Below are 27,984 nucleotides of genomic sequence, written 5' to 3'. Positions count from 1 at the left end.
GGGAACACAAGTTGATGTGGATCATACAAAGGTTTAATGACTGTTTCAGTGTACTAGATAGGTTGCAAGATTCTAGGGGGCATATTACCAAGAAATAGCAATATTTATCGCTAAGTAGGGTTAGCGGCAATATTTTTATCGCCGCACATCACCGGTTTTTATCGCTGAGATAACTTGCTATTAGCAAGGTTTATCTCAAAAGTGATAAAAATCCAGGCGATAGCAGCGAAATGCATGAATGTCGCTGAGAATACAGCGATATTCACGCATTAGCGACAAAATGCTCTTAGCCATGTTATCCACCTCTCATTGGATAACATGGCTAAGAACTGGTCTGGGCAGGCGTTAGGTTTTGGAGATATTCGCACTTAGAGTGAATATTTCCATCGCTATGCCTGACTTGCTAATAGGCGATAGCGACATTAGCGACTGCTTTCAGTCGCTAACGGGTTGGGTACGCCCCCTTTGCATGTCATTAGCGATAAATATCGCTGACATGCAAAGCGGGCCCCCAACCGCTCGCTATCGCCTACAAGCTGTCGCTAACTGCTGTTAGCGACAGCTTGTTAATAGGGCGATAGAATTAGCGCCTATCGCCCTCCTTGGTAATATGCCACTAGGTCTCTTGCTGTGTTTCTGTAGCTCATTTCAGATTTGCACGTTCATGAATTGCCTTTGTTTAATGTTGCATATGTTGCTCAAAACATCGCCGAATGACAGCAAAGCAGAAAAACAGAATGTTTTCTTAAAAGTGGGATAGTGGTAACATACAATGGTATCAGGGTCGGACTGGGCGTAGCGGGCACCGGGCGTATCCCCGGTGGGCCGTCGTGGTGGGACTCGGTTTTGGACCCCTGTGGGCTGTTTTTGTTACCGGGGACTGGTTTTGCAGCATAGCAGCAATATCAGCCAACTGTAATAAAAGCATTTCCAGTGTTTTCCAAGCACACATGCCTCCCCACAACCCCACCCACCCCCTGCAGTTGGCCTGAGACTCTATTGCCAGGGCTGGTTTGCGTGCCCAGTCCGGCCTGAATGATTTTGCTTCAGCAGAGACTTGGTACATTGGATCATGTCCTCCTGAATCTGTGCTTTTAGCTACTTTCCAATGCAAGAATTGTGTATAAGAGCCCCTAGATTCTGTTGGTGAGACAGATATTCTCTGCAGGCTTTCACGATCTGTCAGGGATGCTGTCTAAATTCTTTATGATTTTGATGATCATTTGAAACTTAGTATTGTTTCTGATTTTTGACTACTCTTAATTTGCATTTTGAGCTTTCATGGCATTTATATTGTAATGCTTTATTTTTAAGATTTTCTAATAAACCCTTTAACTGTTTCCTGATCTAGAACTCAAATTTTGAGTTGTTTTAATTACTTATTTTTGATACTCTGCTAAACTGATGTGGGTGTGGGTCCTTTTTGCACAATATCTTTAAAAACTCTTTCCGCTCATCTAGGAACCACAGACAATCCTATAAAATGGGAAACATCCAACACAACGCAACTTTTTCGACGCACTACCATTACAACGCAGGATTTACAACACAAGTCATTACAACGACTTGCGCTGGAGGGCGCTGTAGGATAGGGAATAGTTTAATTTACTATCCAAAACCTTCCCTACTATCCACGGGGACTGGAGTTGGAATAGTAAATTAAACTATTCCACTATCCAGCGCCCCCCCAACGCAAGTCGTTGTAACGACTTGCGTTGTAAAACCTGCGTTGTAAAGGCATGCGTAGTAAAAGCATGTGTTGTGATGACATACATCCCTATAAAATATGTAGTCCACTGCATTTTGCTTTCATTCCACATGTACACAGGCCCTGCTCATCTCTCATTGCTGCTTTTATCTTCAATCTGCATAACATGGGTTTAGCCCAACCCTAAATTTAGCACAGAATTCCTAAGCTTGGCAGAGCCTTGATATAAGGGAACACATCATCATTGCTGCAGCCTTTAACCACAGATTAGGTGGACGGTTTGGTCCCCAGATAGAGCGGGTCTTCCTCTCGTGCTTTTGCTTACAATAGAGTGTAGCTCCTGCTTGGGGATCGGTTGCCCTATCTTCCACTGATCTGGCTCTAATAACAATTTAACTCTAAGCTTCCCTAGCACGCGTCTAACTTGGGAGGCCCAGTTCAGTTCTCTTTTCTCTAACTCCATTTTACAGAGGTATGACATTTTAGGATTACCCTTGCTATTCAATCTCAGCCAAAAATTCTGCCTAACTTGCTGCCCCGTGATAACTCCAGGCTGTAAGTTGGCGTTTTGCATTTATGGCCTGGATCATGGTTGATGAGGGTAGTGCAAGAAGCCATTTCACACATTTACTCTTCTCAAGACTCCAATCCAATTTACCACCTAAGCTTAACACTTTCACCCCATATTGGAATTGTGGGCAAACCACTGCATTAAGGCTGACAATATGGGGCATAGGGATGGCCCTCCATACTTCCACCCAAACTGTTTTAGGCACCATACCGAGGATAGTGCAGTTGACTTTAATGACTCAAGTGGTCTCTCCAGTTTAGCTTGGTATCAAACCAAATACCCGGATATTTATATTTGTCAACAACATCAACTTTATCTCCTCCAACGTGCCAATTAAAAAACTCATTTCCTCTCCCCAGCACCATTATTTTGGTCTTATCCAAATTAACTCTACGTTTAGTTCTTGAGCAATAATCATGGATGATATCCAGTTTCCTTTGCAGACCCAAATTGCGTCATATCCACTATCACCAGATAATCGGCATATAGTAGGCAAGGGATATGGATCCTGCCCATTTTGAGGCATAGGCCGCCAGCTTTTTGTAGACCTTTTGGTACATCGCAAAAGAATAAAGAGAACGACATGGGAGCCAGAACACAGCCTGCCCTAAGCCATTCTTTATCTGTATACTCTTCGATAAGGTCCCAGAGGTATCTCAGATCACACAGGCCCAGTTCTGAATTTCTGAATAAGTGAAAGCAACGCCTTGTTGATACCAAGCCGCCTTAGCATATCCCACAGTAATTTACGATCAACCAAGTCAAAGGCGGCCCGGAAACCAGCAAAGCACCGAAATAATACTTTGCAACTCGGTTGACTTCTTTGCCATTGCCCATAAACTAAGACAGTGATCTATTGTTGAATGGCCTTCCTTATAGCCTCTTTGTTCTATTGGAATTATATTGCTTTGCTCTACCCAAGACTTCATTAAGCCTGACAATACTTTGGAGAGTACTTTCTCCCCCACATCCAGCAAACTAATTAGGTGATAATTCTTGGGCTCTGTGGCGTTATCCTTCTTCTATATTGGCCTAATTATTGCCTGTCAGACCTGGCTTTCAAGTGGGTTTATCCCCAGACTTTTTGCTTTTTGGCCTCCTGTTTTGGACCTGTCTTTTTTGGTTTTATGACTCTGGGCACCGTAACACTGCCAATCATTGCTAAAGTGCGTATGCTTTCCCTGTAAATAGTTATAATGGATTGGTGATTCCATGATTGGCGTATTTGATATACTGTTGAAAATTAGTACGGTTTGGTGAACATTATCTGCGCCATCTTGCCTCTTCCCCTGATGCCACACTTTTGTCGTGCGCACCCGCCATTTTAAGATGCCCTGTTCAGAGCGAACCCTTTTGCATGCCGCTGGCCCCTGATATAGCCCTTCGCCCTCACTAAGCCTGCACGCTGACCAACCCCCTGCTTGCACCTGCCTTGAATCATAAACCCCTCTTCGGCGCTGCTCTGCCCCAGGCCCTCATCCTGTTCCCTGCGCGACACCTCCCTTCTTCCCTTTCACGATCCCCGGCCCTTAGATGCAAACCCCCCCTTTTTTCCCCGTGTGCCCGTTTGTCTTCCCCGTTCCCAGGCCGACACCCAGCACTGCCGATACCATTCCTTGCCCCTCCCCGTACAATAGAAAGCTTCCCCCACCAAAGGATCCCCGGGTTGATCAAAGCCCCCACTCCATGAGATCCGATCAAACCCCCCACATTCCGTGAATCGGCGGAATATCCAGCTGCGCGATACTCATCACCTGTTGTGACTAGGGTGGGGACTTCAACTGTAAATGTGTGTGGGAACGGGCCCAAAGGGGAGTTCCGGGAATGTCTTTTCCATACATCAAAGCTTTAACATGAATATGTAATCTGCAATAAAGTCATAAAACAGTGTATAAGAGGCCAGGCCTCAGAAATGTAGCTAGAGCACCTCAGAACGATACCTTCTGCCCGTTTTGTTGTGTTCTCCTCCGGAGAGAATAAAAAACCCTTGTTTCCTGCCTTCCAGTCTCCAGCGCCTGCCTCTTCATTGATTAAATAACTAGAGGGTCACAGAGGCAATACCGCCGGGCAAATACCGATTGTCCCCGACCCGTCCAAGGTTTAACAATTGGCGTCCCAAGCGTGGGGCCCATCAGCGACTCGTGGATCCAGTGGGAGAGGTCCCGACGACAGAGTGAACGACTGCAACGATCGGGAGAGCTCTTGCCCAATAGACCCTCGTCTGGCAGCCGATCATCCGAACTTCACTAGTTCCGAACAGACCTCTCTCGAGTGATCTACGGTCCTGACTGGGAACCATTAGGAGTGCCGTGAGAAATACGAGAAAAAGAGGACGAACGGGCGCTGGATTCGGAAGACAAGAAACTGTCCACATGGTCCGGGTAAGGTCGTGTAATCACGACAAGTTGCGAAATGATTGCTTGATTGTTTGATTGCTTGATTATTTATAAAATACTAGTATTACTCTTTGTTTGACCTATTTGGAGATTCACTGTCTGCACACGGAGAAACAGTAGGCTCCTTCTCTTTTGCAAACGGTGAAGGATAGGTAACGTAACCGTCACGCCTATCTTTCTCCCCCACTGACTCTATTATTTCTTAACGGTTTTTGGGAGACTCCCCACTCCCTCACTGATTAAACTGGGTTCTTTAACCCCGAACTACTGTTCAACAGATTGTCTTCTGGAGATTCTCTGTCCGCAAACCGGAAACAACAGCTTCCTCTTTGCGGTTAGTGAAAGGGTAGAGGACGCAGACTTTTGCGCCCTACTTACTCTCCCCATTGTCCTTTTTCTATCCTATTTATTTATTTATTAATTGCTTGATTGTTCCGCGCTCTTGGTTACTTTTTTTATTTTTTGTTCATGAGGTATTCACTGCCTGCAAACAACGTAGAATAGGAATATTCTGTCTAGTCTTTGCACCTAGTGATAAGATAGGCACTGCTGACTTATTAGTCCCTCGTTACGAGCCGTCATGTCTGTCTTCTCCCCATTGATTGATAATTGGTTCAGCCCGGACCGTGTATTAGAGGTGGACCATATAGCTCCACTAGAAGGCACCCCTAATAAGGACATGTTCATAAACTATGGATTAGTTACCATAGCCTATAATAAATTGTGGCACAGGTATACCAAAGAAAGTCAAGACAAACAGTGGCCACTGGCAGGATCCTTTGACCTTGATAAAATAGAAACGTTAGAAATAGCCCTTCGAAATAATAAGACAACGCCTATTATGCTCGACAGTCTCGGAATGTGGCGCAGAGAGGCTATGCAACGACAGAGAAAAGACGAGGACAAACCAAGTAGAGAAATATACCGACAGGACAACCCCAGGACACCGCTACCCACAAGTTATCCCCCGACACTACGCAAAAGACGACCAGACTTAGGGCCAGACCAATGCGCTTTTTGTAGATATGTCGGACACTGGAAAGCCCAATGCCCGACTCTACTGAGCGTGAGTAAAGGCAAAGGGCCGACAGGAACGACAGATCGGCAGTATGAGAAAAAGCGCGAGACAAAGAAGAACCCGACTTACATAGACAGACCAGATAGAACCACCACATTTGATTATGCCCGATGGCACAGATTTCGCCAGGACAATTTCAGCGGCATGCTCAAGTTCTCCTAGGTCGGGCAACGTCAAGACGGGAACCCAGCCTCGCTTTAAAATTCACAGACGGAAAGAGATAATTATGACCAATAACTGTTTTATATTCGTCTTGGGTCTTTGTATGTCGTACTTGTACTGTCCCCCCGTCTGAGTTTGTGTGTATGTAATGTACGAATCTGCGTCATCCCTCTACACGTGTTTCCGTGTTACTCAACCTCTGTTAAGCAGAAACTTAGCATAAAAGCAACCTGGAAAGAAAGAAATGGTACAACAAAATCCGTAGACCATTGATGAACTTGAACTTTTAATTTAACACAGCAAACAAGAAATAATAACGGTAAACTGTAGAAAATGAAAGTCAAACAGAACATTCGCCCCCCCCCATTCTGGAACCTTCCAAAGTAGGGCAGGGTTACGGCTACGCCCAACCAGCGACAACCCATATAAGGCGGGCCCCGCTGCCAACTCTTGGTCAGGAAATCTTAACATATGGGGAAGCCGGAGGAGAGGCAGGGGCCAGCGGAGTCCAGCCGCAACGGCCCTAGGTAGTTGCAGGCAATCCCGCCACATGCCTCCTCGGCTCAGCCGCAACGGGCCTGGATAGACTTAAGTAGTCCCGCCACATGTCCAGAGAAGAGCGAGGCACCTCTTCCTTTTCTCCTCCGCAACAGCCGCAGCAACTCTGGGCGGCGGGATGCCCTGTCCATACCTCTGCAGGAATGCGTCCAGGTCGGGCTGGGAGGGAGAGGCGACGCGGACGAGCCTCCCCCCACCTCCACAGATAGGAGGCTTCCCAGCCCCGGCCCAACGCCAAACTCCTCCAGCCAAGCGGCGACGCCAATACTTGCGCAGCACCGAATGTACAATGGTGCCCATATTTTCGGAACACCGAACCTGCAATGACTGCACCGATACTCGTGCCGCGCCGAATGCGCGCCACAGGTGGCCAGACCCCCACAGCACTGAGCACAAGACTTGGGGAACACCGGATGTGGAGAGACCTTCATGCGGGGCGATGAAAAAGAGCAGCACGGAGTGCACCGGGAGAAGGAGACGGCGCGAACGAGTCTCCCTCGCCCCCCAGGTGGGGGCATCACAGCTGCACCCCAGCCGAACGTCCCGCTTTCACACAACAGGGACCTCTTCCTTTCACTCCGAAGGATCTCTTCCACTCTTGCAAACTCGACGAGAGTGGCCCCTGTAGGGCCTCAAAATGGCGTCTGGGTCCGCTGGAAGGCGGGCCCCGGCCACTAGAGTAACTTTGACCAGCAATATAACTCGGACATTTGCCCACTGGGGCACGAGCCCCCATCTCCGACAGCATCTCCGCAGCCTTGAAGATCCTACAAAAGTCCCCGGCGGAACCTTCGGCCTCTGCAGGTTTCCGGTAAGGGACGGCTGCCTTGACCGCCAACGAAATAAACATGACATTGCCACTCCTTCTGTTAGCATGAATTCTAGAACTGCCGAAAAGGACTCTGGTCCAAACTGCCAGTAATGGGAAACATTTCCCCCTGATGCTGCTTCCGGACTGAGCCGGCCCCGCCCAAAATGGCGCCGGTATCAAGAGGGACTTGCGAACACCTCGTGGTGTTCCTTCGCACTAATATAAACTGTCGCGGCTCGCGGCGTTGCCGCGGCCGGCCATCCCACTGACACACACGGGAGGCCAGGATACTCACTTCCGGCGGAAGTCGAGTACCCGGTCTAGCCCCTGGGAAGCGAGGCACAGAAGCGCTTCCGGGGGAAAACGCATAAACCGCGCTTTTCCCGCCGGCTGAGCGCTTCGGATTCTGAATTCAGGCTGAACCAGAGACCGGCATTCTAGGAGAGCCGCGCTGCCTTGCTACATTGTGTCCGCGGCATGCCAGGAGAGCCGCGCTGCCTTGCTACATTGTGTCCGCGGCATTCTAGGAGAGCCGCGCTGCCTTGCTACATTGTGTCCGCGGCATACCAGGAGAGCCGCGCTGCCTTGCAACATTGTGTCCGCGGCATACCAGGAGAGCCGCGCTGCCCTGCTCCTTGTTTCCTTCTGCTTCTGGGAGAAAGCCGCGCTGTAGCGCTTCATGGTCTTTGACAGCGCCTTCCAGGAGCGCTGGTGTACTTCTTACCTGGGAGTTCCAGGAAAGCCCTTGTTTATTTTTCATGACCCTTGGTGCGCAGGAGCGCCCTAAGGGTGTACATTTAACCGACTTGTGTTTTGGTTTTTTTTTACTTTGTTCCTTCCCACCGCGCAGGAGCGCTATAAGGGAATACCTCAGCCTGCAGACCTTGTCCCCTTACAGGGAATACCACAAGCTGGGTGGTTGATTCCCATTTCCAGTTACCCGCGCAGGAGCGCTTTCCTTTTTGTTTTAGCTTGGGTGAACGCGCAGGAGCGCTTTCTTTAGTTTGTACTTGGCGATTACGCGCTGGAGCGCCTTCCTCGCTATTCACAACAGGAGCTGCATTCATCGGGGAACCTTTGTTTCGGGAGCCTTGGTAAGTCCTCACGGGGTACCTGGTCCTGTGTGTGTAGGTGGGGTGGTTCTTTTCGGGTCTGCTTCACTTTCTGATCTTTTCTCATTCTGGTTTCCAGTGACACCGGAACGCCCCACCAGCTCCACGCCATTCTTAACCCTACACCCTGGCTTCCATCCCTGCGTCCATCTCATCCCTGCTGGGTTTCGTCGTCCACGAGGGTTAGGTGGGTACAGGGACGGGAGCTCTTGTTGTCTCTGCGGAATCGCGCCACAAGCAAAGGTGAGTCTTGTGGGGCAAACCTGACATAAACTTGATGTTCTGAGACTTTATATGATCCTTTGTACACTTGGCTAGAAAAGACAAGGAGAGCTCACTCGACGAACAGTATGAAAGGATCCCGTTAAAAATGTTGATTACAAATGTACAATGTATTATATTTCTATAGCTGATGTATAACCTCATCGACGACGCACACATACAGTATGCATATAGGAAATCTGATTGCAACTATTATGATTATGCTTCTAAATTACGAAATAAATGCCCCCGAACCCCCAGCCAATTAATAGACGTTTTAGTTTCCTGCAAATGAATGAACAAAACTTTCCAATGTATTTATTTCCGCAAGACGACACTCCCACTGTACGCGCTTTAACCATTGCCATGTCCGACCAAATACGACTGCACCCTCATCATCCACGTACTGAAATGATTCCGAGAAATAAAGGTTTTCGAAACTATGGACGGGTATTGCATGCTTTATTTAAAAAAAAAATGTGGGATCGGTGGGAAAGTTCTTTTCTGTGCACCCTACTCTGCTCTCTCTTTAAGGTTGAAAGAAGATGGTTGCCCAGCCCTGGAGGACGGATCGGATCGACAACACGACACTCTGCCTTCAAAGTACGCGACTGACTCATGAACTCTCGCGTGGAGGAAGACCTTGACTTCCAAGGATGGGTAAAACGAACGGTGTAAATAAGGGAATGTAAAAGGAGGGTGAAATGAAATGATGTAAACGTTATAAAGTACAACGTTCCAAGGTATCAGGGAACGGAGCTGACCCAAGAACCGAAGAACCTTAGAACGCCACAGCGTTGAAGGAGGTTTAAGGATCCCGATAGTGAGATACGTCCTTTGACTAGATACCTCGCACTAGGCACCTCTGGTTTCCTTTTCACGTTCCCCGCACACGACCTATATGGACACACTGCCCCCCCCCCCCGACTCCAGAAACCATATCCCCGGGGACTCTGCCCCGAGGAGGGAAGACGAGTAAGAGGTGAGTAAAGGACTCTCGAATACTTGTATTTAAATATGCGCGAATGCTGTTCCCTCCCCTTCCCCCTTTTTTCCTCCCTCTGCAGGTTACATCAGAAATTACAGCCGAGGTGTGGCGAAGATCTGAAGCCTTGCCATGTCTAATACACGAAGCAGACTAGCGCCGCAAGGTGGTGCCTAAGCACGCCTGCACACTACTCACGTATCGAACAAACCCGAAAAATTAGCACGACCTGATAAAAAGTGATCACCCTTAAACCAGACCGGACGAATGAACCCACGTCACGTATGATGCGAAACTATGAGAGAATGTGTGTGTGTGACCGAGGCGCTGACCCAACTGGTCGAAGGACCGAGAATGCGAGAAAGTGCGACAAAATGGTACCTCCTCTCTTCTTTCCTTTTCTCAGAGGCACGTCCCCTCTACCCTGTCTAATACTCAAACTGCATGATTACAAGATCCTAACGCAGACCCGTGAATGTCCTTTACTGTGTAATGCACTAAATAGCCTTTTTTTGAATACACTGCCACCCTCTCTGTTGCACGTGTACTATTTAGCCTGCCGTTGCACCTCTCTCTCTCTCTCTCTCTCTCTCTCTCTCTCTCTCTCTCTCTCTCTCTCTCTCTCTCTCTCCCTCTCTCTCCCTCTCTCCCCTTCTATTTTTGCACTCCCACTCTTCCGAGCGATTAGCCCCGAAATTGGCAGACTGCCACCCCTAGCGCACCACCTAATTGGCTTCAAATACCGTCAGTATTTGCACAAAAACTTGTCTTTAATACAATCACCCTGAGACCGTGTCATTACCTCTCCTTTTCCGCTAGAAGTCAATGAACCGAGGTTGGGCCGTAAGGGAAAGGACAGGTAAGACGACAGAGGTTCCCTAATCTGGCCCGTAATAAGGGAACTACATGTCAACGGCTCCTATGGTATAAAACAAGGACCTCAGAATACGCGACCCTCCCCGCCCCGAATTGTCGCAATACCCAAACAGGAAAAATGATCACCCCTGTTACATCCCCTGTATCAGCCGCTCCAAACTGGAGTTATGAAACTACCCCTCATTCCTGGTTGTGAGGAATGGGTCGATTTACGCCCTTACCACAAGTTTCTATGTCCCTAGTTGTCTCCCATAAAACCCCTGTCTTTTCTGATTAAGTACTCAGGCCGTAGGAAGCTACGTAGGAACCAGAATGATGTTTTACAAGGTTAAAAGACTAGAAAAGCCCTAGAGAACGGCATAACTTTGTCAAGCCCGTCTTACGAAGGTGGGTCTCCATCAGATAAACTGTCGAAACTGTAATAAGTAATTATGAAGGAAAGCCATAATACCTCCAACAGGCCCGTCATCGGTCATATATATGTTAGTTGTGGACCCTAAAATAACGGACGTTTTCATTTCTATCTGAAGCTGGGAGAGAAATAGACTTTTGTGATTTCCTTCCTCTGCAAATTCTCTAAAGACTGTCTTTTCACACTCGTTTAAGGGTACGGCTGTCAGGAGAGAGAAGGACCGGATGTGGGAGCACGAGGCCTGACTGCAGACTATGGAACACCTACGACATGGGCCAAGGCGAGACCGCGACAGAACAGAGCTACAGGACGAGGCACTACCCCCAGCAAAGTGAGAAGAAAGGGCTAAACTGATGCCCCCGCTCTATGTTCGAATGTGTGCCGAAAGGTCCCCGCTCTCCAGACTCGGTCATGAGCCCGCCCATCTGAAGTCTCTCGTTCCCCTAGTTTGTTCCTAATTTGGCCTTGCTCCATCCCCCTTTTTCTCCGACCTACCCTATGGACTGTTTTGTACGCTCTTCTTCCATCTGAACTTTCTGACAATCACCTCAAAGGACACAGGGCGAAAAGGACCTTTCCGACCAGAAACGCGAGGAAAGGGTCGTGCCCTGCAACGCAGAACTTAGAATAGAGCTGGACTTGTAGCTCCACCGCCGGTGCTCCACAGCGCCAACGAAAGACAACAAAGAATAATGAGAACTCGTTAACTTCGAACATTTGACATCCTCAATCACCGTTTCTGCTATGCCTCATTTCTCTCCCAGCCGCCATTGTATTGATCATGCTCCAATCCGAATCTGATATATGTAATAACCTACCAGTTCACGTTATGAAATGTACTTGCTGCTCTCGCTACAGAATCGTTTTTTGTATTACATTTCTATGACTTTCCTGCTAAAACAAATTGATCAAAGTTTATCAAATAGGTCCACCTCCTAAAACTAGAAATGTTAAAATGTATTGTTTACAACTCTTTTCATCTAGGGTTCCTACCGTTTTCTTTCTCATGCCCACCACAATAGAACCGAGTAGAAAATGAACCAGCAAGATGTCTTGAATATGTTAAAGGGAGGACTGTTGAAAATTAGTACGGTTTGGTGAACATTATCTGCGCCATCTTGCCTCTTCCCCTGATGCCACACTTTTGTCGTGCGCACCCGCCATTTTAAGATGCCCTGTTCAGAGCGAACCCTTTTGCATGCCGCTGGCCCCTGATATAGCCCTTCGCCCTCACTAAGCCTGCACGCTGACCAACCCCCTGCTTGCACCTGCCTTGAATCATAAACCCCTCTTCGGCGCTGCTCTGCCCCAGGCCCTCATCCTGTTCCCAGCGCGACACCTCCCTTCTTCCCTTTCACGATCCCCGGCCCTTAGATGCAAACCCCCGCTTTTTTCCCCGTGTGCCCGTTTGTCTTCCCCGTTCCCAGGCCGACACCCAGCACTGCCGATACCATTCCTTGCCCCTCCCCGTACAATAGAAAGCTTCCCCCACCAAAGGATCCCCGGGTTGATCAAAGCCCCCACTCCATGAGATCCGATCAAACCCCCCACATTCCGTGAATCGGCGGAATATCCAGCTGCGCGATACTCATCACCTGTTGTGACTAGGGTGGGGACTTCAACTGTAAATGTGTGTGGGAACGGGCCCAAAGGGGAGTTCCGGGAATGTCTTTTACATACATCAAAGCTTTAACATGAATATGTAATCTGCAATAAAGTCATAAAACAGTGTATAAGAGGCCAGGCCTCAGAAATGTAGCTAGAGCACCTCAGAACGATACCTTCTGCCCGTTTTGTTGTGTTCTCCTCCGGAGAGAATAAAAAACCCTTGTTTCCTGCCTTCCAGTCTCCAGCGCCTGCCTCTTCATTGATTAAATAACTAGAGGGTCACAGAGGCAATACCGCCGGGCAAATACCGATTGTCCCCGACCCGTCCAAGGTTTAACAATACTGCTAAGACCCTAGGACAGTGCCCTGTGTGTGCACAGGGCCTGTAAATCAAATGCTGCTAGTTATGTTATGTTATAAATCATTTATAAAAGCGCAACATACACCGGATAGGTTTCTTGGCGCTAGGTCCTGCAGAGGCTCTGTTCTCCCTCCTTTATTAGAGGTTATGAACCTGGCAATTCGTGAAGGGATTTTTCCATCCCCCTGGAAGACTGCCGTTGTCAGACCTTTGCTAAAAAGCCCTCCCTGGACCCAGGAATATAAAAAAATTATCGTCCAATCTCTTTACTTCTGGCTCCAGCTAAGATCCTGGAGTCCCATATAAACCGTCATCTATCTGTTTTCATTGAGAGTTCCAACCTATTAGACATCTCTCAGCATGGGTTTCGATCATCCCATAGCACTGAGTCGGCACTCACGGTTGTGATTAATACCATCCGAGCTGAGGTTGACAGGGGACACCCATCGCTGCTAGTGTTATTAGATCTCACAGCAGCGTTTGACACCTTGTCCCCGTCAATACTGATCTCGAGGCTCAGGGATATCGGAGTTGGGGGCTTGACCCTCAGTTTACTCTCTTCCTTTCTTCATCATAGGGAGCAGAGAGTTAAAATGGGCAACTTCCTCTCCGATTTTCAAGAAGTGCAATGTGGGGTCCCTCAGGGCTCTTCATTGAGCCCTCTATTATTTAACATCTACGTCACCCCACTTGCCAAGGTTATAAGATCCTTTGGGCTGGATGTGTTATCGTACGCCGATAACACCCAGATCCTGGTATCTATCACCCAGCCGGCCAGTGAGATTGCCCCTAAGTTTAGAGCCTGTATGGAAGCAGTGGCAAACTGTATGGTTCGTAATTTTCTAAAACTAAACGGCGACAAGACCGAAATTATGGTCTTTGGTGGGAGCCAGGATCTTTGGTCTAAGGAATGGTGGCCTCTGTCCCTGGGAGATTGTCCTCGCCCTACTTCTGTTGCTAGGAACCTGGGTGTCCAAATTGACCCGGCCTTATCTTTTGACTTTCAGGTAAACAGGACGGTGTCAACCTGTTGCGGCATCATCAGAATTCTTAAGAAGATAGCCCCCTACTTATCCTTGGCAGCTCGGAAACAAGCTACAGCTGCCTTGGTTTCATCGAGGCTTGATTACTGCAATGCCCTCTACGATGGCATTAGCAAAGCCTGCATTTATCGTCTCCAAATGGTACAGAATGCTGCGGCCAGAATGGTTTTACCTCTCCCCAGGCGATCTTCTGCCACTATGGCAAGAAAGGACCTTCACTGGCTCCCTATCCCCTCTAGGATTACCTTTAAACTCCTGTGCTTAGCCCATGGTGCTTTTTTCGGCGCAGGTTCAGAAGGTATAAGGGCCCTTCTGTGTGTGTATTCCCCCAATAGAACCCTCCGGTCTTCCTCCAAGAATTTGCTTGTGGTCCCCAAGTTCACAAAGGCAAAATGGGGAGGCAGAGCTTTTTCTGTTTTAGCTCCTAAACTCTGGAACTCTCTCCCTTTGGAGCTCACTAGCCAATCCTCTTTAGCGGTCTTCAAAAAACACCTGAGGACCTGGCTTTTCTCCCAGGCATATTAGGGACGGTGCCTTGTGTGGCTTCCTCGTTCATCTATCTGGTATTGTGGACCTTTCGTTTGTTTACTATGACACGCAGAGCCACAAACGGTAGCTCTGTCTGTCATAGAAAATATCACTTAAGGGTTTGCGTTGCCCTTGTTTCACCTGGTCCCTTGTGCTGCTACAAGGTCACACAACATGACGCAAAGCGACGCAGACAGATCATTACCATTTTATTTTTCATACCCCTCACGAACAGAGTTTCAGGACGGTGTGGGCTGCTGAGCGACAGTAGTAGGGAGGAGGGTGGGCTCTATGAGCACTGCTAAAGTGCACATGTCTTCCCCCTACCGCCTTAAGACCCTCACTGGTGAGTAGTCGCGCTTAACAAATACTGATTGATTGATTTGTCCGGCCGTCTTGCGATGGCCAACCACACATGCACACTTTAAACATCTCTAACCCAGCGGTCTAAGGACAGCCGGGTCAGAGCAAGTGCAGGCCTCCAGAGTGGTGCGGTGGCCCAGTGAGGCTGCTCCCCTCAATCAGGGCGCTCCTCTCATGCTAATTAACAGCAAGAGAGCAGTACCAGGATTGGTCAAGGGAATTTCCTGGTGGCCAGGCTGCAGTTGAAGAAAGAAGAGATCCACTGCATAAAACTCAGTACGGGTTGATTTAATTATTATTTGCGCTTGCGCGTGCTCACCCCCTATAGATGCCAGCCACCATTGACCAGCGCTGTGGAAGAGAATCAAAAAGAGGGGGTTCTAAACATCTCCCTTCTGTCAGTACTTGGTGCCTGATTTAGAGTTTTACCGAGGGGTACTTCATCACAAATGTGACAGATATCCCATCTGCCTAATTATGAGTGCTGCCAGTGGCGTAACACAGGCCTCGCACCCCCGCCGTGCGGGGGGTCCCCGAGCAGCAGGGCGCCCCTCAGGACAGTAGTCAGGCCTGATAGCTCCGGAATAAATCCGGAGCAGGGGCCCCTCTGTGTACCTTGCAAGGGGGGCCCTTCAACTTTCATTACGCCACTGAGTGCAGCCTTGCCAAGTTTCCCAGGTCCATGTGTGATGTGCTGCTCCAGTTCGGGTTTTTTTATTCTGGGACTTTTAGTCTTGTTTATTGCATTATAAAACAGGACTACAAGTCCCACAAGTCAAAGAATAAAATCTGAACTGGAGCAGCACATCACGCGTGGACCTGGGAAACCTGTCAGCTATGCAAGTGTCCGAGGATATAATACACTTGTGATTAAGCGGATGGGATATCTGTCGCATTTGTGACAGAGCACCAGTCTGCCAAACCCTAGATAAGACTCATGGCAAGGTAAATGTTATGCTTTGGTTACTTGTGTGTGTATGGTTGGCTAAATGAGCATTAGGCATTACTTAGAAACGCACAACTCTTTATTAATCTTATTCTTGGGCTACAAACAAAATCTCAATTGAAACTGTTCCTGCACATATTTTTATCTCTTTTTTACAATGCATTTAGGAAAGTTTTATGTCTTTAAAAATAGACCATAACTTGGTCATACACTTAATTTACCACATCTTTTATGAACTCTCCTTCAGGATTAGAGTCATTTGAAAGCACAGTATATTAGTAATGGTTAATGCAAATCCGAGATATGTTGCAAGGCAAAAAGGAATATTGGACTTCTTTCTTCTATTATTCCACTATATACTTGCCCCTTCCATACCATTCCTTTAAAAAAAATTACAATTCCTCATTCTAGATAAAGTTTATCTGTTTAGGCCATTTTGTCAGTCAAAGCCCTCATCACAACTTTCTTGCTATTATAAAACAAAATAGGGAAATGCCATTTGATGAAGGCACATAATGTCACCTCTCTTGTTTAGTAGACATAGCTCTGCACTGCTCTCTTCCCACAGAGCAACAAAGTGCAGCAACTTTGCTTTCTGTGCTGTGCTGCCCTATTTCGTTGTAAATTTGCCTCCTGTTACCAAACTGCTAAATTAGTTAGTGACAGAGCAGCACACCTGTCCCGGATTTCTAGGGACTGAATTATAATGGGTGGTAACAAATACTCTGATTTGTGGAGGTACTGCTACATTTTCTCTTGGGTGTATCTACTTCCGTGGAGATTCTGCCGCTGGAGTTTTGCCACACTGTCCTTATGCAGGGGTAATTCTGCCAGTGAATGTTGCTTTGACTATAATTCTTCATCTCAAATTGGAGAGTTATCTGTTTCCTCCAACTTTAAAGCAGCCCCCAAGGGCCCGATTCACAAAAGCAATCTGAGACAAAAGTCTCAATTTAGGACTTTTGGTATTCACAGACGTCATTTACAAGTCGTATCTTTACCTCCGCAGTCAGGCCGTAATCTCTTGCCGAAGCCGTACTCTCCGGCTCGTGCTGGAATCTCCGGCTCGGGTGGCATAAAGTGTAATCACAAAAAGGAACATTAGGAATGTGACATAAATGGTAGAGGAGATCATGAAAATCAGTTTGGGCAGGCAAAAGGATGTGGCCAGAAACTACATCACATCCCAGAAAAGTTTTCTCCTTTGCATCATGGTACATGCACTCCACAATTTGCGCTCCCATCAGTGTTGACTGCAGTGTTACACCAAAGTTTGCTGTAACACTACAGTCAACACTGAGTGTGACGTAACACTACAGTCAACATTGAGTGTGGTGTAACACTACTGATTCCGGCTCGAGAGAGTACGGCTTGAGGCCGTAGAGAACGGCTTGGGCTGGAGAGTACGGCTTGAGCCGGAGTTTCCGGCCCGTCTGCGGGCATAAAGATAAGACTCATAAATGACCCCTGTGAATACCAAAAGTCATAGAGTTTGGTTTCTTTTGCAATACAAAGCCGATATGGGTGACGACTAGAGGCGGTAGGCTGAAGGGTGGAGAGTGACCAGTGGTATACCAATCATTGCCAACCAGACGGAATCACCCTAAAATGTCACTGTGGGTGGAAACGTACACATCTAGATGTCACCTCTGACCGTCAAGGGCTGCACACCCACAGGTGCTGGACGGGAATGAAGTTTAGTTAATAGGGCACCAGAGTCTGGATCCCGCCCCCTCGTACCATGTCTTCCCAGAATATTTCACTACTGATCTGGCATTATATCAACAGGAAGATAGTAGGGTGTGGAGACCTCCCTGCAGCTTCACTACAACATTAAACCTTATGCCCGTCTTGCATGTGCGACCTCTTTTTGGTCAACAGGACTCAAGATGAACATGGAGGTAGCATGCACACGCTAGGATGCACTAGTCTATGCTTGGCATTAGAGCAGGCTGCACTGGTCTATACACGGCATTAGACAATTCTGTGCCAGTCTATAGAGGGCATAAGAGCAGGCTGCATTGGTCTATGCACGGCATTACAGCCTATGCATGGCATTTGAGAAGACTGTACCGGTCTAGGCACAGCATTAGAGAAGGATACATCGGTCTATGCACAGCTTTAGAGAAGGGTACACCGGTCTATGCAGAGCCTTAGAGCATTCGCTGCCAATCTATGCATGGCATTAGAGAAGCCTGTATCAGCCTATGCCTGGTAGAAAGCAACCTGCAGAGAGTGAGTTACTCATGCATGGATCTGGGAACCATGTGCACCTCTACCACAGACACAGTCTGCATGTCCTACTCTTTCAATGCTTCAGGCCTCTGTGCCTCTTGCAGAGAAATGCCTTCCACAGACACTTAGGGCCCGATTCACAGAACTAACTTAAGACTAAATCCTAAACTTACTACTTTTGGTATTCACAGAAGTTAGGATTTTGTCTTAAGTTTGTCTTAAGACAGACTTAAGGCAGACTTAAGTTTAGAATTTTGTCTTAAGTTAGTTCTGTGAATCGGGCCCTATGATTTCTTCTTAGTTTTTTGTTGTAAAAGTGTTATATTTAATCTAAAGTCATTTTCTGTCCACTAGATACAGCTTCCGCTTTACATGTTGATGCTAATTTAGCCTGCCCTTAGCATCCATTAAGCAGCAATTGGGCATTCATCACAGTACCACACATACACTCATCCAGCCATGCAACCATTCCCTTCCATATATAGAAACATTGTAGTCATCCATAGCCACCCAACAATCTATTGTCAATCTATATAACTCCACAGCCATGTATCCACCCTTGCATCCAACCATCATGGACCTGTCTGTGCTTGAGCCCCTATGTGTGTTGTATGACTGCTTATGTGTGCGTGTACAAACATCTTGGTACTGTCTGTGTACTAAAGGCACATATATTTAACTTGTTAGTGCCTTCAAATATATCTTGCAACAACATATGGCCATTACAATATAGAAGACATATACCTAGGATCAGGAAGACCCATTGCCTTTGCAAATGCATGTTTCTTTGCGTTTGAAGCAGGAATTCATCGTGTTTCTAAGAAGTCTCCTGGTAAACTGAATCTTTTGTAGATTTCCAAGCATACTTGTAGAAAGCATTGTCAATACAGGAACATTTGCACCTATGAATGGTGGTAAACTTGCAACCCAGATTTAGATCTATTTGTCGTGTGTTCTGCTCTTGGGTTTAATGATAGTTGGTTCTGGTTTGATGCCATTGTCTGGAGCTAACAAAGATGGTGGGCTATGCCAGCCTTGACGACACCATGTTATGCCTCTCTTCTGGTATCTGTGGCAGTCAGTGTTAACAACAGTGGGCTATGCACGTTAAATGACAGCACATTATGGCTCCCTTCCAGTGTCTGTGGCACCCCGTTTTAATGACAGTGGGCTCTGCAAGGTTTTATGACAGGACGTTATGACTTTTTGCCAGTGTCTCACAGTGTTAGGGCAAGTGAATTCTGTCTTTCTGCCAGTGTTTGTGGCTCTCAGTTGTACAGACAGTGGGCTCTGCCTTGCTGCCAGTGTCTCTGGATCTACGTTTACCTACAGTGGGCTCTGCCTTGCTGCCTGTGTCAGCAGCTCTCAGTTTACTGACGGTGAGCTCTTCCTTGCTGCTAGTGTCAGCGGCTCTCAGTTTTATTGACTGTGGGCTCTGCCTTGCTGCAAGTGTCTGCGGTTCTCAGCGGCTCTCAGTTTACTGACGGTGGGCTCTGCCTTGCTGCTAGTGTCAGCGGCTCTCAGTTTACTGACAGTGGCCTCTGCCTTGTTGCTAGTGTCAGCGGCTCTCAGTTTACTGACTGTGGGCTCTGCCTTGCTTCTAGTGTCAGCGGCTCTCAGTTTTATTGACTGTGAGCTTTGCCTTGCTGCCAGTGTCAGCGGCTCTCAGTTTACTGACAGTGAGCTCTTCCTTGCTGCTAGTGTCAGCAGCTCTCAGTTTAGTGACAGTGGGCTCTGCCTTGCTGCTAGTGTCAGCGGCTCTCAGTTTACTGACAGTGGGTTCTGCCTTGCTGCTAGTGTCAGCGGCTCTCAGTTTACTTACAGTAGGCTCTGCCTTGCTGCCAGGCTCTTTGGCTCTCAGTTTTACTGACAGTGGCTCTGCCTTGCTCCCAGTGTCTGCAGCTCTCAGTTTACTGACAGTGGGCTCTGCATTGCTGTCAGTGTCAGCGGCTCTCAGTTTAACTGACAGTGGGCTCTGCCTGGCTGTCAGTGTCAGTGGCTCTCAGATCTAATGACAATGGTGTCTGCCTTGCTGCTAGTGTCAGCAGCTCTCAGTTCTAATGACAGTGGGGTCTGCCTTGCTGTTAGTGTCAGCGGCTCTCAGTTTTACTGACAGTGGCTGTGCCTTGCTACCTTTGCCAGTGACTCCCAGCTTTACTGACAGAAGGCTCTGCCTTGCTGCTGGTGTCTTCGGATCTCAGTTTACTCATAGTGGGCTCTGCATTGCTGCCAGTGTCAGCGGCTCTCAGTTTTATTGACAGTGGACTCTGCCTTGCTGCTAGTGTCAGCAGCTCTCAGTTTACTGACAGTGGGCTCTGCCTTGCTGCCAGTGTCAGCGACTCTCAGTTTTATTGACAGTGGACTCTGCCTTGCTGCCAGTGTCTTTGGCTCCACTTTACTGACAGTGGCCTCTGCCTTGCTGCTAGTGTCTGCGGCTCTCGGTTTACTGACAGTGCGCGCTACCTTTCTGCTAGTGTCAGCTGCTCTCACAAACCCTTATTAAGCAGTACCAAAACGGCGCTGCTTACAATGTACTTTTGCAGAGAGAGGTGAAGGGGGCAGCGGCAGGACATCCCCCCGCCCCTCGGGTTCCTCTGCTGCATTAAGAGTTGGGGAAGTGTCTGGTTCCTGAAAGCAAAGCCTCAGCCGGGTCTGCTGATATAACCGCCCCCTATTTATCTGTAAAAACCCGTAAAATGGAAAATCGGGAGCCTTATTTATGATATAGGGCCTGATTATGATGGTGGTCCGACCGCCATCTATTTGGGGACAGGGACCCCCGACTAGCTGTCGATGGTCACGCCATCGGGATTAGGATCCCACCACCTTCAAGTCAATCCGTATATTTTGTATTGCAGCATGTCCTGCGGGCCACAGCACACACCACAGTGAAAAATAAACACATTGCACACATCCCTGCACAATGTGGCAGGCACCGCACGGTGCGGGGATATGTGGGGCCCATATTGAAGGGCTAGGGGAGAAGGAGGGTCCACTATGGGCCCCTAGTCATTCTCCGCTCGCCTTTTCATGGCGGGTTAACTGCCATGAAGCGGCTGGTGGAAAGGGACATTGTAACCCTACGGCTGTGCCTAAGCAGACACCGCCACTGTTGTAGGGATTGCAGTCCCTCCGACGCACCAACGGTCTCTGCCTGCGCTCCATCCGCCCGCCATCATAATACTAATCCACATTTGTAAAGCGCGAACAATCACCCGTAAGGGTCTCCAGGCGCTGGGGGCCGCCAGGAAGATTAAGCAAGCTATTGCCCAGAGTCACATGGTGCTGGGCTAATCTGCCACCGGTCCCGGGAATTGAGCCGTGATCCCCAGATTACAGCGTCAGTTGCCCTGGCCGCGGCGCCACACCTCTCCCTGGCGGGCGCTCATTTAGGGCCTGATGGCGGAAAGACCCCCTCCAGCAGCCTTACGATGGTGGTCCCACCGCCATTGTAATGGGGCACTGAGAAACTCGCACTGCCTTCAGCCTCATCTCCATAGCTCTCGTCGGGCTGTCCTGAACACCCATCCGATCCTGACCTCACCCGACGCCTAGAGGCAGCTCAGTTCGCTGTAGGCGCTGGACAAAACTCATGCACTACATGAAAAACCAAACTCCAGCAAGACAATTACTGGGAAAAGAAAGCACTCTTCGGAAGTAGAGATACAAATACCATGCAGCACGAAGTAAAACATATTTGCTGTCAAAGTTAAGGGCTTGAAAGGCAGGGCCTGATAGGAGCCCCTGAACTTTTGTAAGTTTCATGAGCGTGAAGATCAGAAATCCAGAACTTTGAAAACCTTTACCTGGGACATACATCTTTGGAGATCCCTAGTTTTAGTGTTATGGATTAAGGATCACGTGCACGCTGCACATTGCATCATCATCATCATAAAACTTTATTCGATTTTAGAAATAAAATCATAAAAGTCAAATACCATACAATGCAATAAATGTACAGTATCAGTGATGCATAAAATATGTCACGCATTGACCGACTTTAAAACACCTGAGTGATACCATGATAAAAAAATAACACTCTGTGGGGGTTGATAAAAACTATTAAAAACAAAAACACTGATCTCACTTTTATTCTGTTAAGTGTTAATATTGCAATGGTTTTAGTTAACTATGCAAAAATAAAATAAACTTAAACACTTGGTTAAAATTCATGGATTGCACCTTGTATCTTACCTGGTCGCAGTACCCTTGCACTTTAGAGGTGGCTTCTTTCTCTTTAGAAAACCCTCCCACCAGTCCTCCTGGCATGATGGCAGGTCTGTAGGTGCAAGGCCAGGGACTCGGGACCTGGCAGAAGGTAGTCTGAGGATGCAACTGCTGCTGGGGTGGAGATGGTTCCAGCTTTTGTATGTCAGGACCAAACCCATGCGTGGGAGGAGGGGAGGAGAAGGTGGAACAGACAATCTGCGGAACCACAAATGATTTCACACAAAAGAGAAGGATCATCACATCACAAAATAAGAGATTACAAGTTAGTACAAAGAATGTGACATCATAGTTAGGGAGTATGTACTCTTTCCAGCATCCCTGGGGCTTGTGGCACGCGCTTTCCTGCACACTTTATCCAGAGTGAGCCACAAATGGGCGAAATTTGAAAGAGTGGAGTGCCAGGTCCCACATGTATGTCTTTGATGCCGGGAAACGTCAACCCTCGCCCAGGGCTGGCTTGTTGGGTTGGACCCAGAAAGTTGCCAGTTCACTTCTAATAATGCTCAGTCTGCGATTTTGTGCAGCCTCCTTGGAAGAGGTACTGCCAAATTCGCACACATTCTGTGCTTTCTGGCCAGACCAGTTCAGGCAGGCCCACTGGCTGTGACTTTATGGGAAACGCTTCCACCAGGGTGTGTGAGTTGGAACAGAAGTGTAACAATTACTACTGGCTGGAGATTCTCAGTAGTGGGGGCGGTGTGGCCGCAGAGGCCAATGGGTATCCGTAGTTTAGCTAAAATATTCTACTGAATGAGCTACATGGCAGCAGCAGAATTTGTTTCACTTTCACTTCTCCTGCACTGGGCCTCTAGCACAAGCACTGGAGAAGAACATGGAAATCTAGTGGTGGACATGAGGTCACAGACACAGCGCGAAGCCAACAAGCGCTCTAGCCACAACTAAGGCAACTAAGTCAGAAAAAGCCCAAAGTCTAACCCCCTAAATGAGGAGAAGGCATGAAGGGACTTAACTGACGAGGCAGCAGTGAAGAAAGAGGAAGGACTACGCTGCTGATTATAATATATTGACTGTCGGAATGTGACTTGATTGGACTGTTGGTGACCATGGTTACTCCTGGTGTTCATGGGAGTTGTAGTTTTGATAATTTGTTTATTACGTTTCTTTAAAATTGCTGTCAATAAAGAGTGAAGAAAGAAATGCAAAATCCTCACCTCCGGTCCGGACATAGAATTAAAATGCACAACACACCTATGTATTGATTTCTGAGAGTGGTGCCAGCACCAAGCATCAAATACATTTTAAAGTTAAGTCCAACTGTACTGATGGAGCGAGGTGATGAATAATATTTTGTTCAAACTCGCAAAGTTAAACTTCCATAAAAAACGTAACTGTATTAACAAGCATGTGGTGAAATTATTAATCAACTTAGTTTTAAAATGAATTTATCAAGAAACACGTGGGATTAACAAATGTGCTCTATGTTGCAAATGCGAAGAAAATAATAAACTAACCTTGTCCATTGTCTTTGTCAGTATTAAATGCGGCTGTTTAACTAATGGCATGTGCTTATTTGTGAGCTTATGTTATATCTTTTCGTGACAAGTTGCATAAAAGAGTTCCTGCAGTCCCTAAAAGAAGAAGGTAGATATAAATGCTGCTTTGTGCGCTCAACTAGGTAACATAAATTAATGGGTTAATAATTAGCAAAGGGGGTGGGTAACAGAATGGGTCTCAATTCTCTAATTAATTGATGTCTTGTGTTTGTTTGAATAATAGTTTCCGAATGAGGCCTATGGCATGCAAAGAAATGGCGTTTCGAATCTTGTCAAGAGAGGAGCCTTGCACGTATTCAGAAGTGGAAACTTTTCCCACGTTGACATGTTTGTCAGAAAATGCAGTTTAATAAGTTGTGCTAAACGTGCTCTTGGAGAAAAAAGGCTCAAGGACAGGAAATCAGCAAGATTGCCAGGGCAAGGAAGTTGTGAACTGTAACTCGAGAGAAAAGTATCTCTTTTGAGAAAGCCAAATGACGCGAAAGCAAAGGACAATAGGGCTTAAGAGAAAGCCTGATCTTGGTTTAGAAACGGTGATGACCTAACGTGGACTGACATAAGACAGCCAATAGGAAACCCGGATTACAAAGAAAGTATACAAATGTAGAAAAGTTTAGCTAGATAGAAAGGTATAAAACCTGACCTCAAGGGTAGGAGGGCGCTTCTCGTTTTCCGATTCCTGAATGCCGTGACATGCTGTTGGACTCTTTGGCGCACGTAAGGACAGCAGACTTAATGATTCTTTCCTTTCTAGGTGTTGAGGGAAACAGACAGGGAAATAGATTGAGGGAATGGAAACTGTTATTTACTAAAGTTCATGCTTTCTGATTTTGCTTTAAAAATGTCAGTCTAATAAATCATTACCTATTAAATGCTGCTTTCATGATTGCTAATAAAATAAAGATTTATAATCGAAATGCTCTTTCTTTGAATAATAAAGTCAATAAAAATTAGATTTGAAAAGACAAGCTGGTCTTGTTTATTCATGGTATAGTTACCATCAGTTGATCCATTTGCCTTAGTGACTTAATTAAAATAATATATGATTAAAACCATGGTGAGAAAAGATAAACTGCAGTTGTATATAAATATGTAAATAGTTTGTGAATAGTTCTGATTAATTAGGTCACATGATTCAGTCGCTCAAAAATTGTCTCCTTGGTTTATGGGCCTTTATAAATGATTCTTGATTAATGGTGAGTATTATGGTGTTGGGCAGCGTTTGTGAGACAGTTTTTCATTAAGAGCACTGGATCAATTACTTGGTAGCAGAGTTACGGTTACTATGGTAAGTGACATGCTACATGGTACATACATAGGATTGATGACTAAAACATGTTAAGTTTGTCCAGTTGTTATATGTAGTCGAAACGTTTTTCCAGCAGTGTGAAAATTCCTGGTTTGCCGGCAAGCAAAGTAAAGTGTAGTGTAACAGGTGAAGTTGCACAGTGCATTTGTTCTGTTTCAAAATAGTGGTATTGTCATATATCACTAGTGTTGTGGACGTACAGCACAAGTCTAGGGATTTTAGGTGTGTAAGGTAGAATGTATAGTGAGGATTGTCTATGAAATCGTAGCTTTTGAGTATAGGGACTGGTGTCCTGTTTTAAAACTCACTGTGAAAAGAATAGTAGATTTTTATCCAAGCTTGAGTGAAGGGTAAGGAAGCGTTGTCTATCTTACTGGCGAGTGAGGGTTTCTATTGGTGGGTTAGAGTCCTCCTATAGTCTCATGTATGCATGGTTAGGGATTTTTCCGTTTGAGTGTGCGTAAATGATTTTGTAATATACGATCAAGTGAAACTTTTAATTGTCACTATATGTGCATTCAGAGAGAATCGAGTTCGTTATTATCTGTTAGAAGAGTAGAGTAGCCTTACTTTATCAACGAATTTAAATATTCTTTGAGAATAGCGTTGTCTATTTCATGCAAAAGAATACCTGAATGACTGGGAAAGCTATCACTTTATTTTAGCGAAACAGACAAATCGTTTGTTATTGTGGAGTTACTAACTGAATTCCATTGAAAAGATTTGTAAAATATGGCGCTGTGAAAATATTTTGTAAAGGAGGTGTCAGTGTCAGAGCGGGGCGAGAACAGAGAAGCTGCAGCGGCAGTATATGTCACTAGCGTCGCGCTGTGATTGGCCAACATACGTCACAGTATTCGCGCACTGATTGGCTCATGTGACTAGGCAGGCTTGCAGCTGATTGGCTCATCCTGAAAAGCAGTAATTCTATTGGTTGAGCAAAATAGTGACGAAGCTTAACCTGATTGGCTTGTTAGTGAGTTTCACGCACGGATTGGTTGGTTTTGCGGAACAACAAGGAAATAGTTACGATCTTTACTAAAGCAAGCGGAATTGATTAAAAACATGGATTATTATTACATGAAAGAGAAAAAGAAGCTTTCAGGGTTTCAGAAATTGAAAAATAAATTGAAACCTGACAAGAAAATTGAAACGCGAGGTGGAAGATTACTTCATAAGTACAAAACACCTGCAGCTTATATGTTAGGTGAATATGGTTATCATACTTGTCTTTGGATGGAGAATTGGATGGAATATACCAAAAATGATGGTGTATTGGCATGGCCGGAAGATGGATCGTTTAACATTAAGGTTTTGAAGAACTTAAGAGAAAAAATGATGACTCTTGTTCCAAGACCTAGACCTACTCAATTTGAAGCTTTAGCTGAATGGGAGGACGAAATGTTTGAATTAGAACGAGAAAGTAGAGGTGTAACAAGAGGTACTAGATTGGACATTAATAGGGAAACTCATGAGGATAGAATGCGTGGATGGAGACGTGCAGACATGTGTGATGGTTTGTACCCAGCGAGATTTCGTGAGGCAACAGGTCAGAAGAATGCTCAAAAGAAAAATAATAATGGTGAAGATAGTGAATTAGAAGATGCGGTTTTGGAAGAGATTTATATTACAAAACCGAAACCGCCACCTTACCAACCAGTTTGTTCATGGTCTTCCCCGAGAATTCCACCAAGAATTTCCCCAAGTGCTCCTCCAAGAGAAATTATTGATGAGACATCACCCAGATCAAATCTGAATAATGAAAAAAGACCCGAGAGTAGAAACAAGATCTAATTCTAGTATATCAGGAGAAAATAGAAATTATGCTGAAACCCCAATTCAGAGAAATGAAACCCCAAGAAATGTAATGAGAACAGAAAGAAGTGAGGAAATACCAAATACCTCAGAATATTTTCGATCAAAAGATGAATTAATACAGCAGTTAACTAAAAGCATGGAAGCAGTAACAGTACCAGTAATGATTGGACCTGTTCTTTCAGTATTTGATCAAAGAGAAGTCAGACATTCAGCTTTGACTGTTCCATTAAATGCAGAAATTCAGAAAGTGGCTGAAAATTTTTATTCAGATTTATCTGAAATTCACCGAGAGAAAACAATGATGCCCGACTTAACTTTTAATCAAAGTTTGTCATATAAAACTCCATCTGGTGCAGAATCTGATTCGGGAACTCCGGAAAAGAGCATAAATAAAATACATTTAACGCATACCCCACAAACCCCAAAATTTAAATTACTTGATGTTGCAAAATTGAAAGCAGATTTGGAGGAGTTAATTATTGGCACAATTGGAGCTGGCAGTTTGAAGCTATATGAGGATGATGAATTATTATTTATTTGTAAAAAGCATATAATGGAAAACGAAAACCAAGTATGATCAATTAGAGGAAATGGCTGCTGAATTAGAGGTAGATTTAAGTAGACAGAAAAATTCGCAGAAACATTATAGAGTGGATTTCTCCGAAAAAGACATTGAAAACATGAATACCACAGGAAGAATTATTCATATAAAAGATTTAATTGTGTTTCTAAAAAGATTGGGTGAATTAAGTAAATGGAGAGTAAAATGGACAAAGAAAGAGAGGGAGACAGAAGAGAAAGAGGAGAAGTAGCAAATGAGTTTCCAATGAGAGAAATACCAGGAGGAGGGTATGTGCATGTCCCATTTTACTGTTTACAAATGATTTTCCTCGGCTGAGAGAAAAACCTGTGGAATGGTATCGACAGGTGGACAGATTTGTTAAGGTTTCAAAAGTTTTGTGGATTGATCTTGATGGATTCTTTGACATAGTTGTCCCATCAGATCTATGGACAGAATACAAAATTTCTATAGATTGGCCTAAAGAAGAACCTGCTCGAGATAAGGTAACAGGTGCTCCTTCGTCAGATGTTATGAATC

At 46.1% G+C, this 27,984-nt stretch overlaps 1 protein-coding gene across 1 annotated transcript in view; it reads right to left on the bottom strand.

The window, feature by feature from the left end:
- Positions 1–22,363, bottom strand: part of LOC144771460 (cystatin-B-like) — a 36,827-nt gene extending 14,464 nt beyond the window's left edge. The window contains exon 1 of the mRNA XM_078655891.1: positions 22,209–22,363. Coding sequence (XP_078512017.1) covers positions 22,209–22,283 — 75 coding nt within the window. The 5' untranslated portion in view covers positions 22,284–22,363. The remainder of the gene's footprint in view (positions 1–22,208) is intronic.
- Positions 22,364–27,984: the final 5,621 nt, after the last annotated feature.

This window comes from Lissotriton helveticus, chromosome 8 (genome assembly GCF_964261635.1).
Source record: "Lissotriton helveticus chromosome 8, aLisHel1.1, whole genome shotgun sequence".
Taxonomy (NCBI): domain Eukaryota; kingdom Metazoa; phylum Chordata; class Amphibia; order Caudata; family Salamandridae; genus Lissotriton; species Lissotriton helveticus.
Note: the sequence above shows the minus strand (reverse complement) of the source record. Positions and strands in the feature narration are given on the sequence as shown.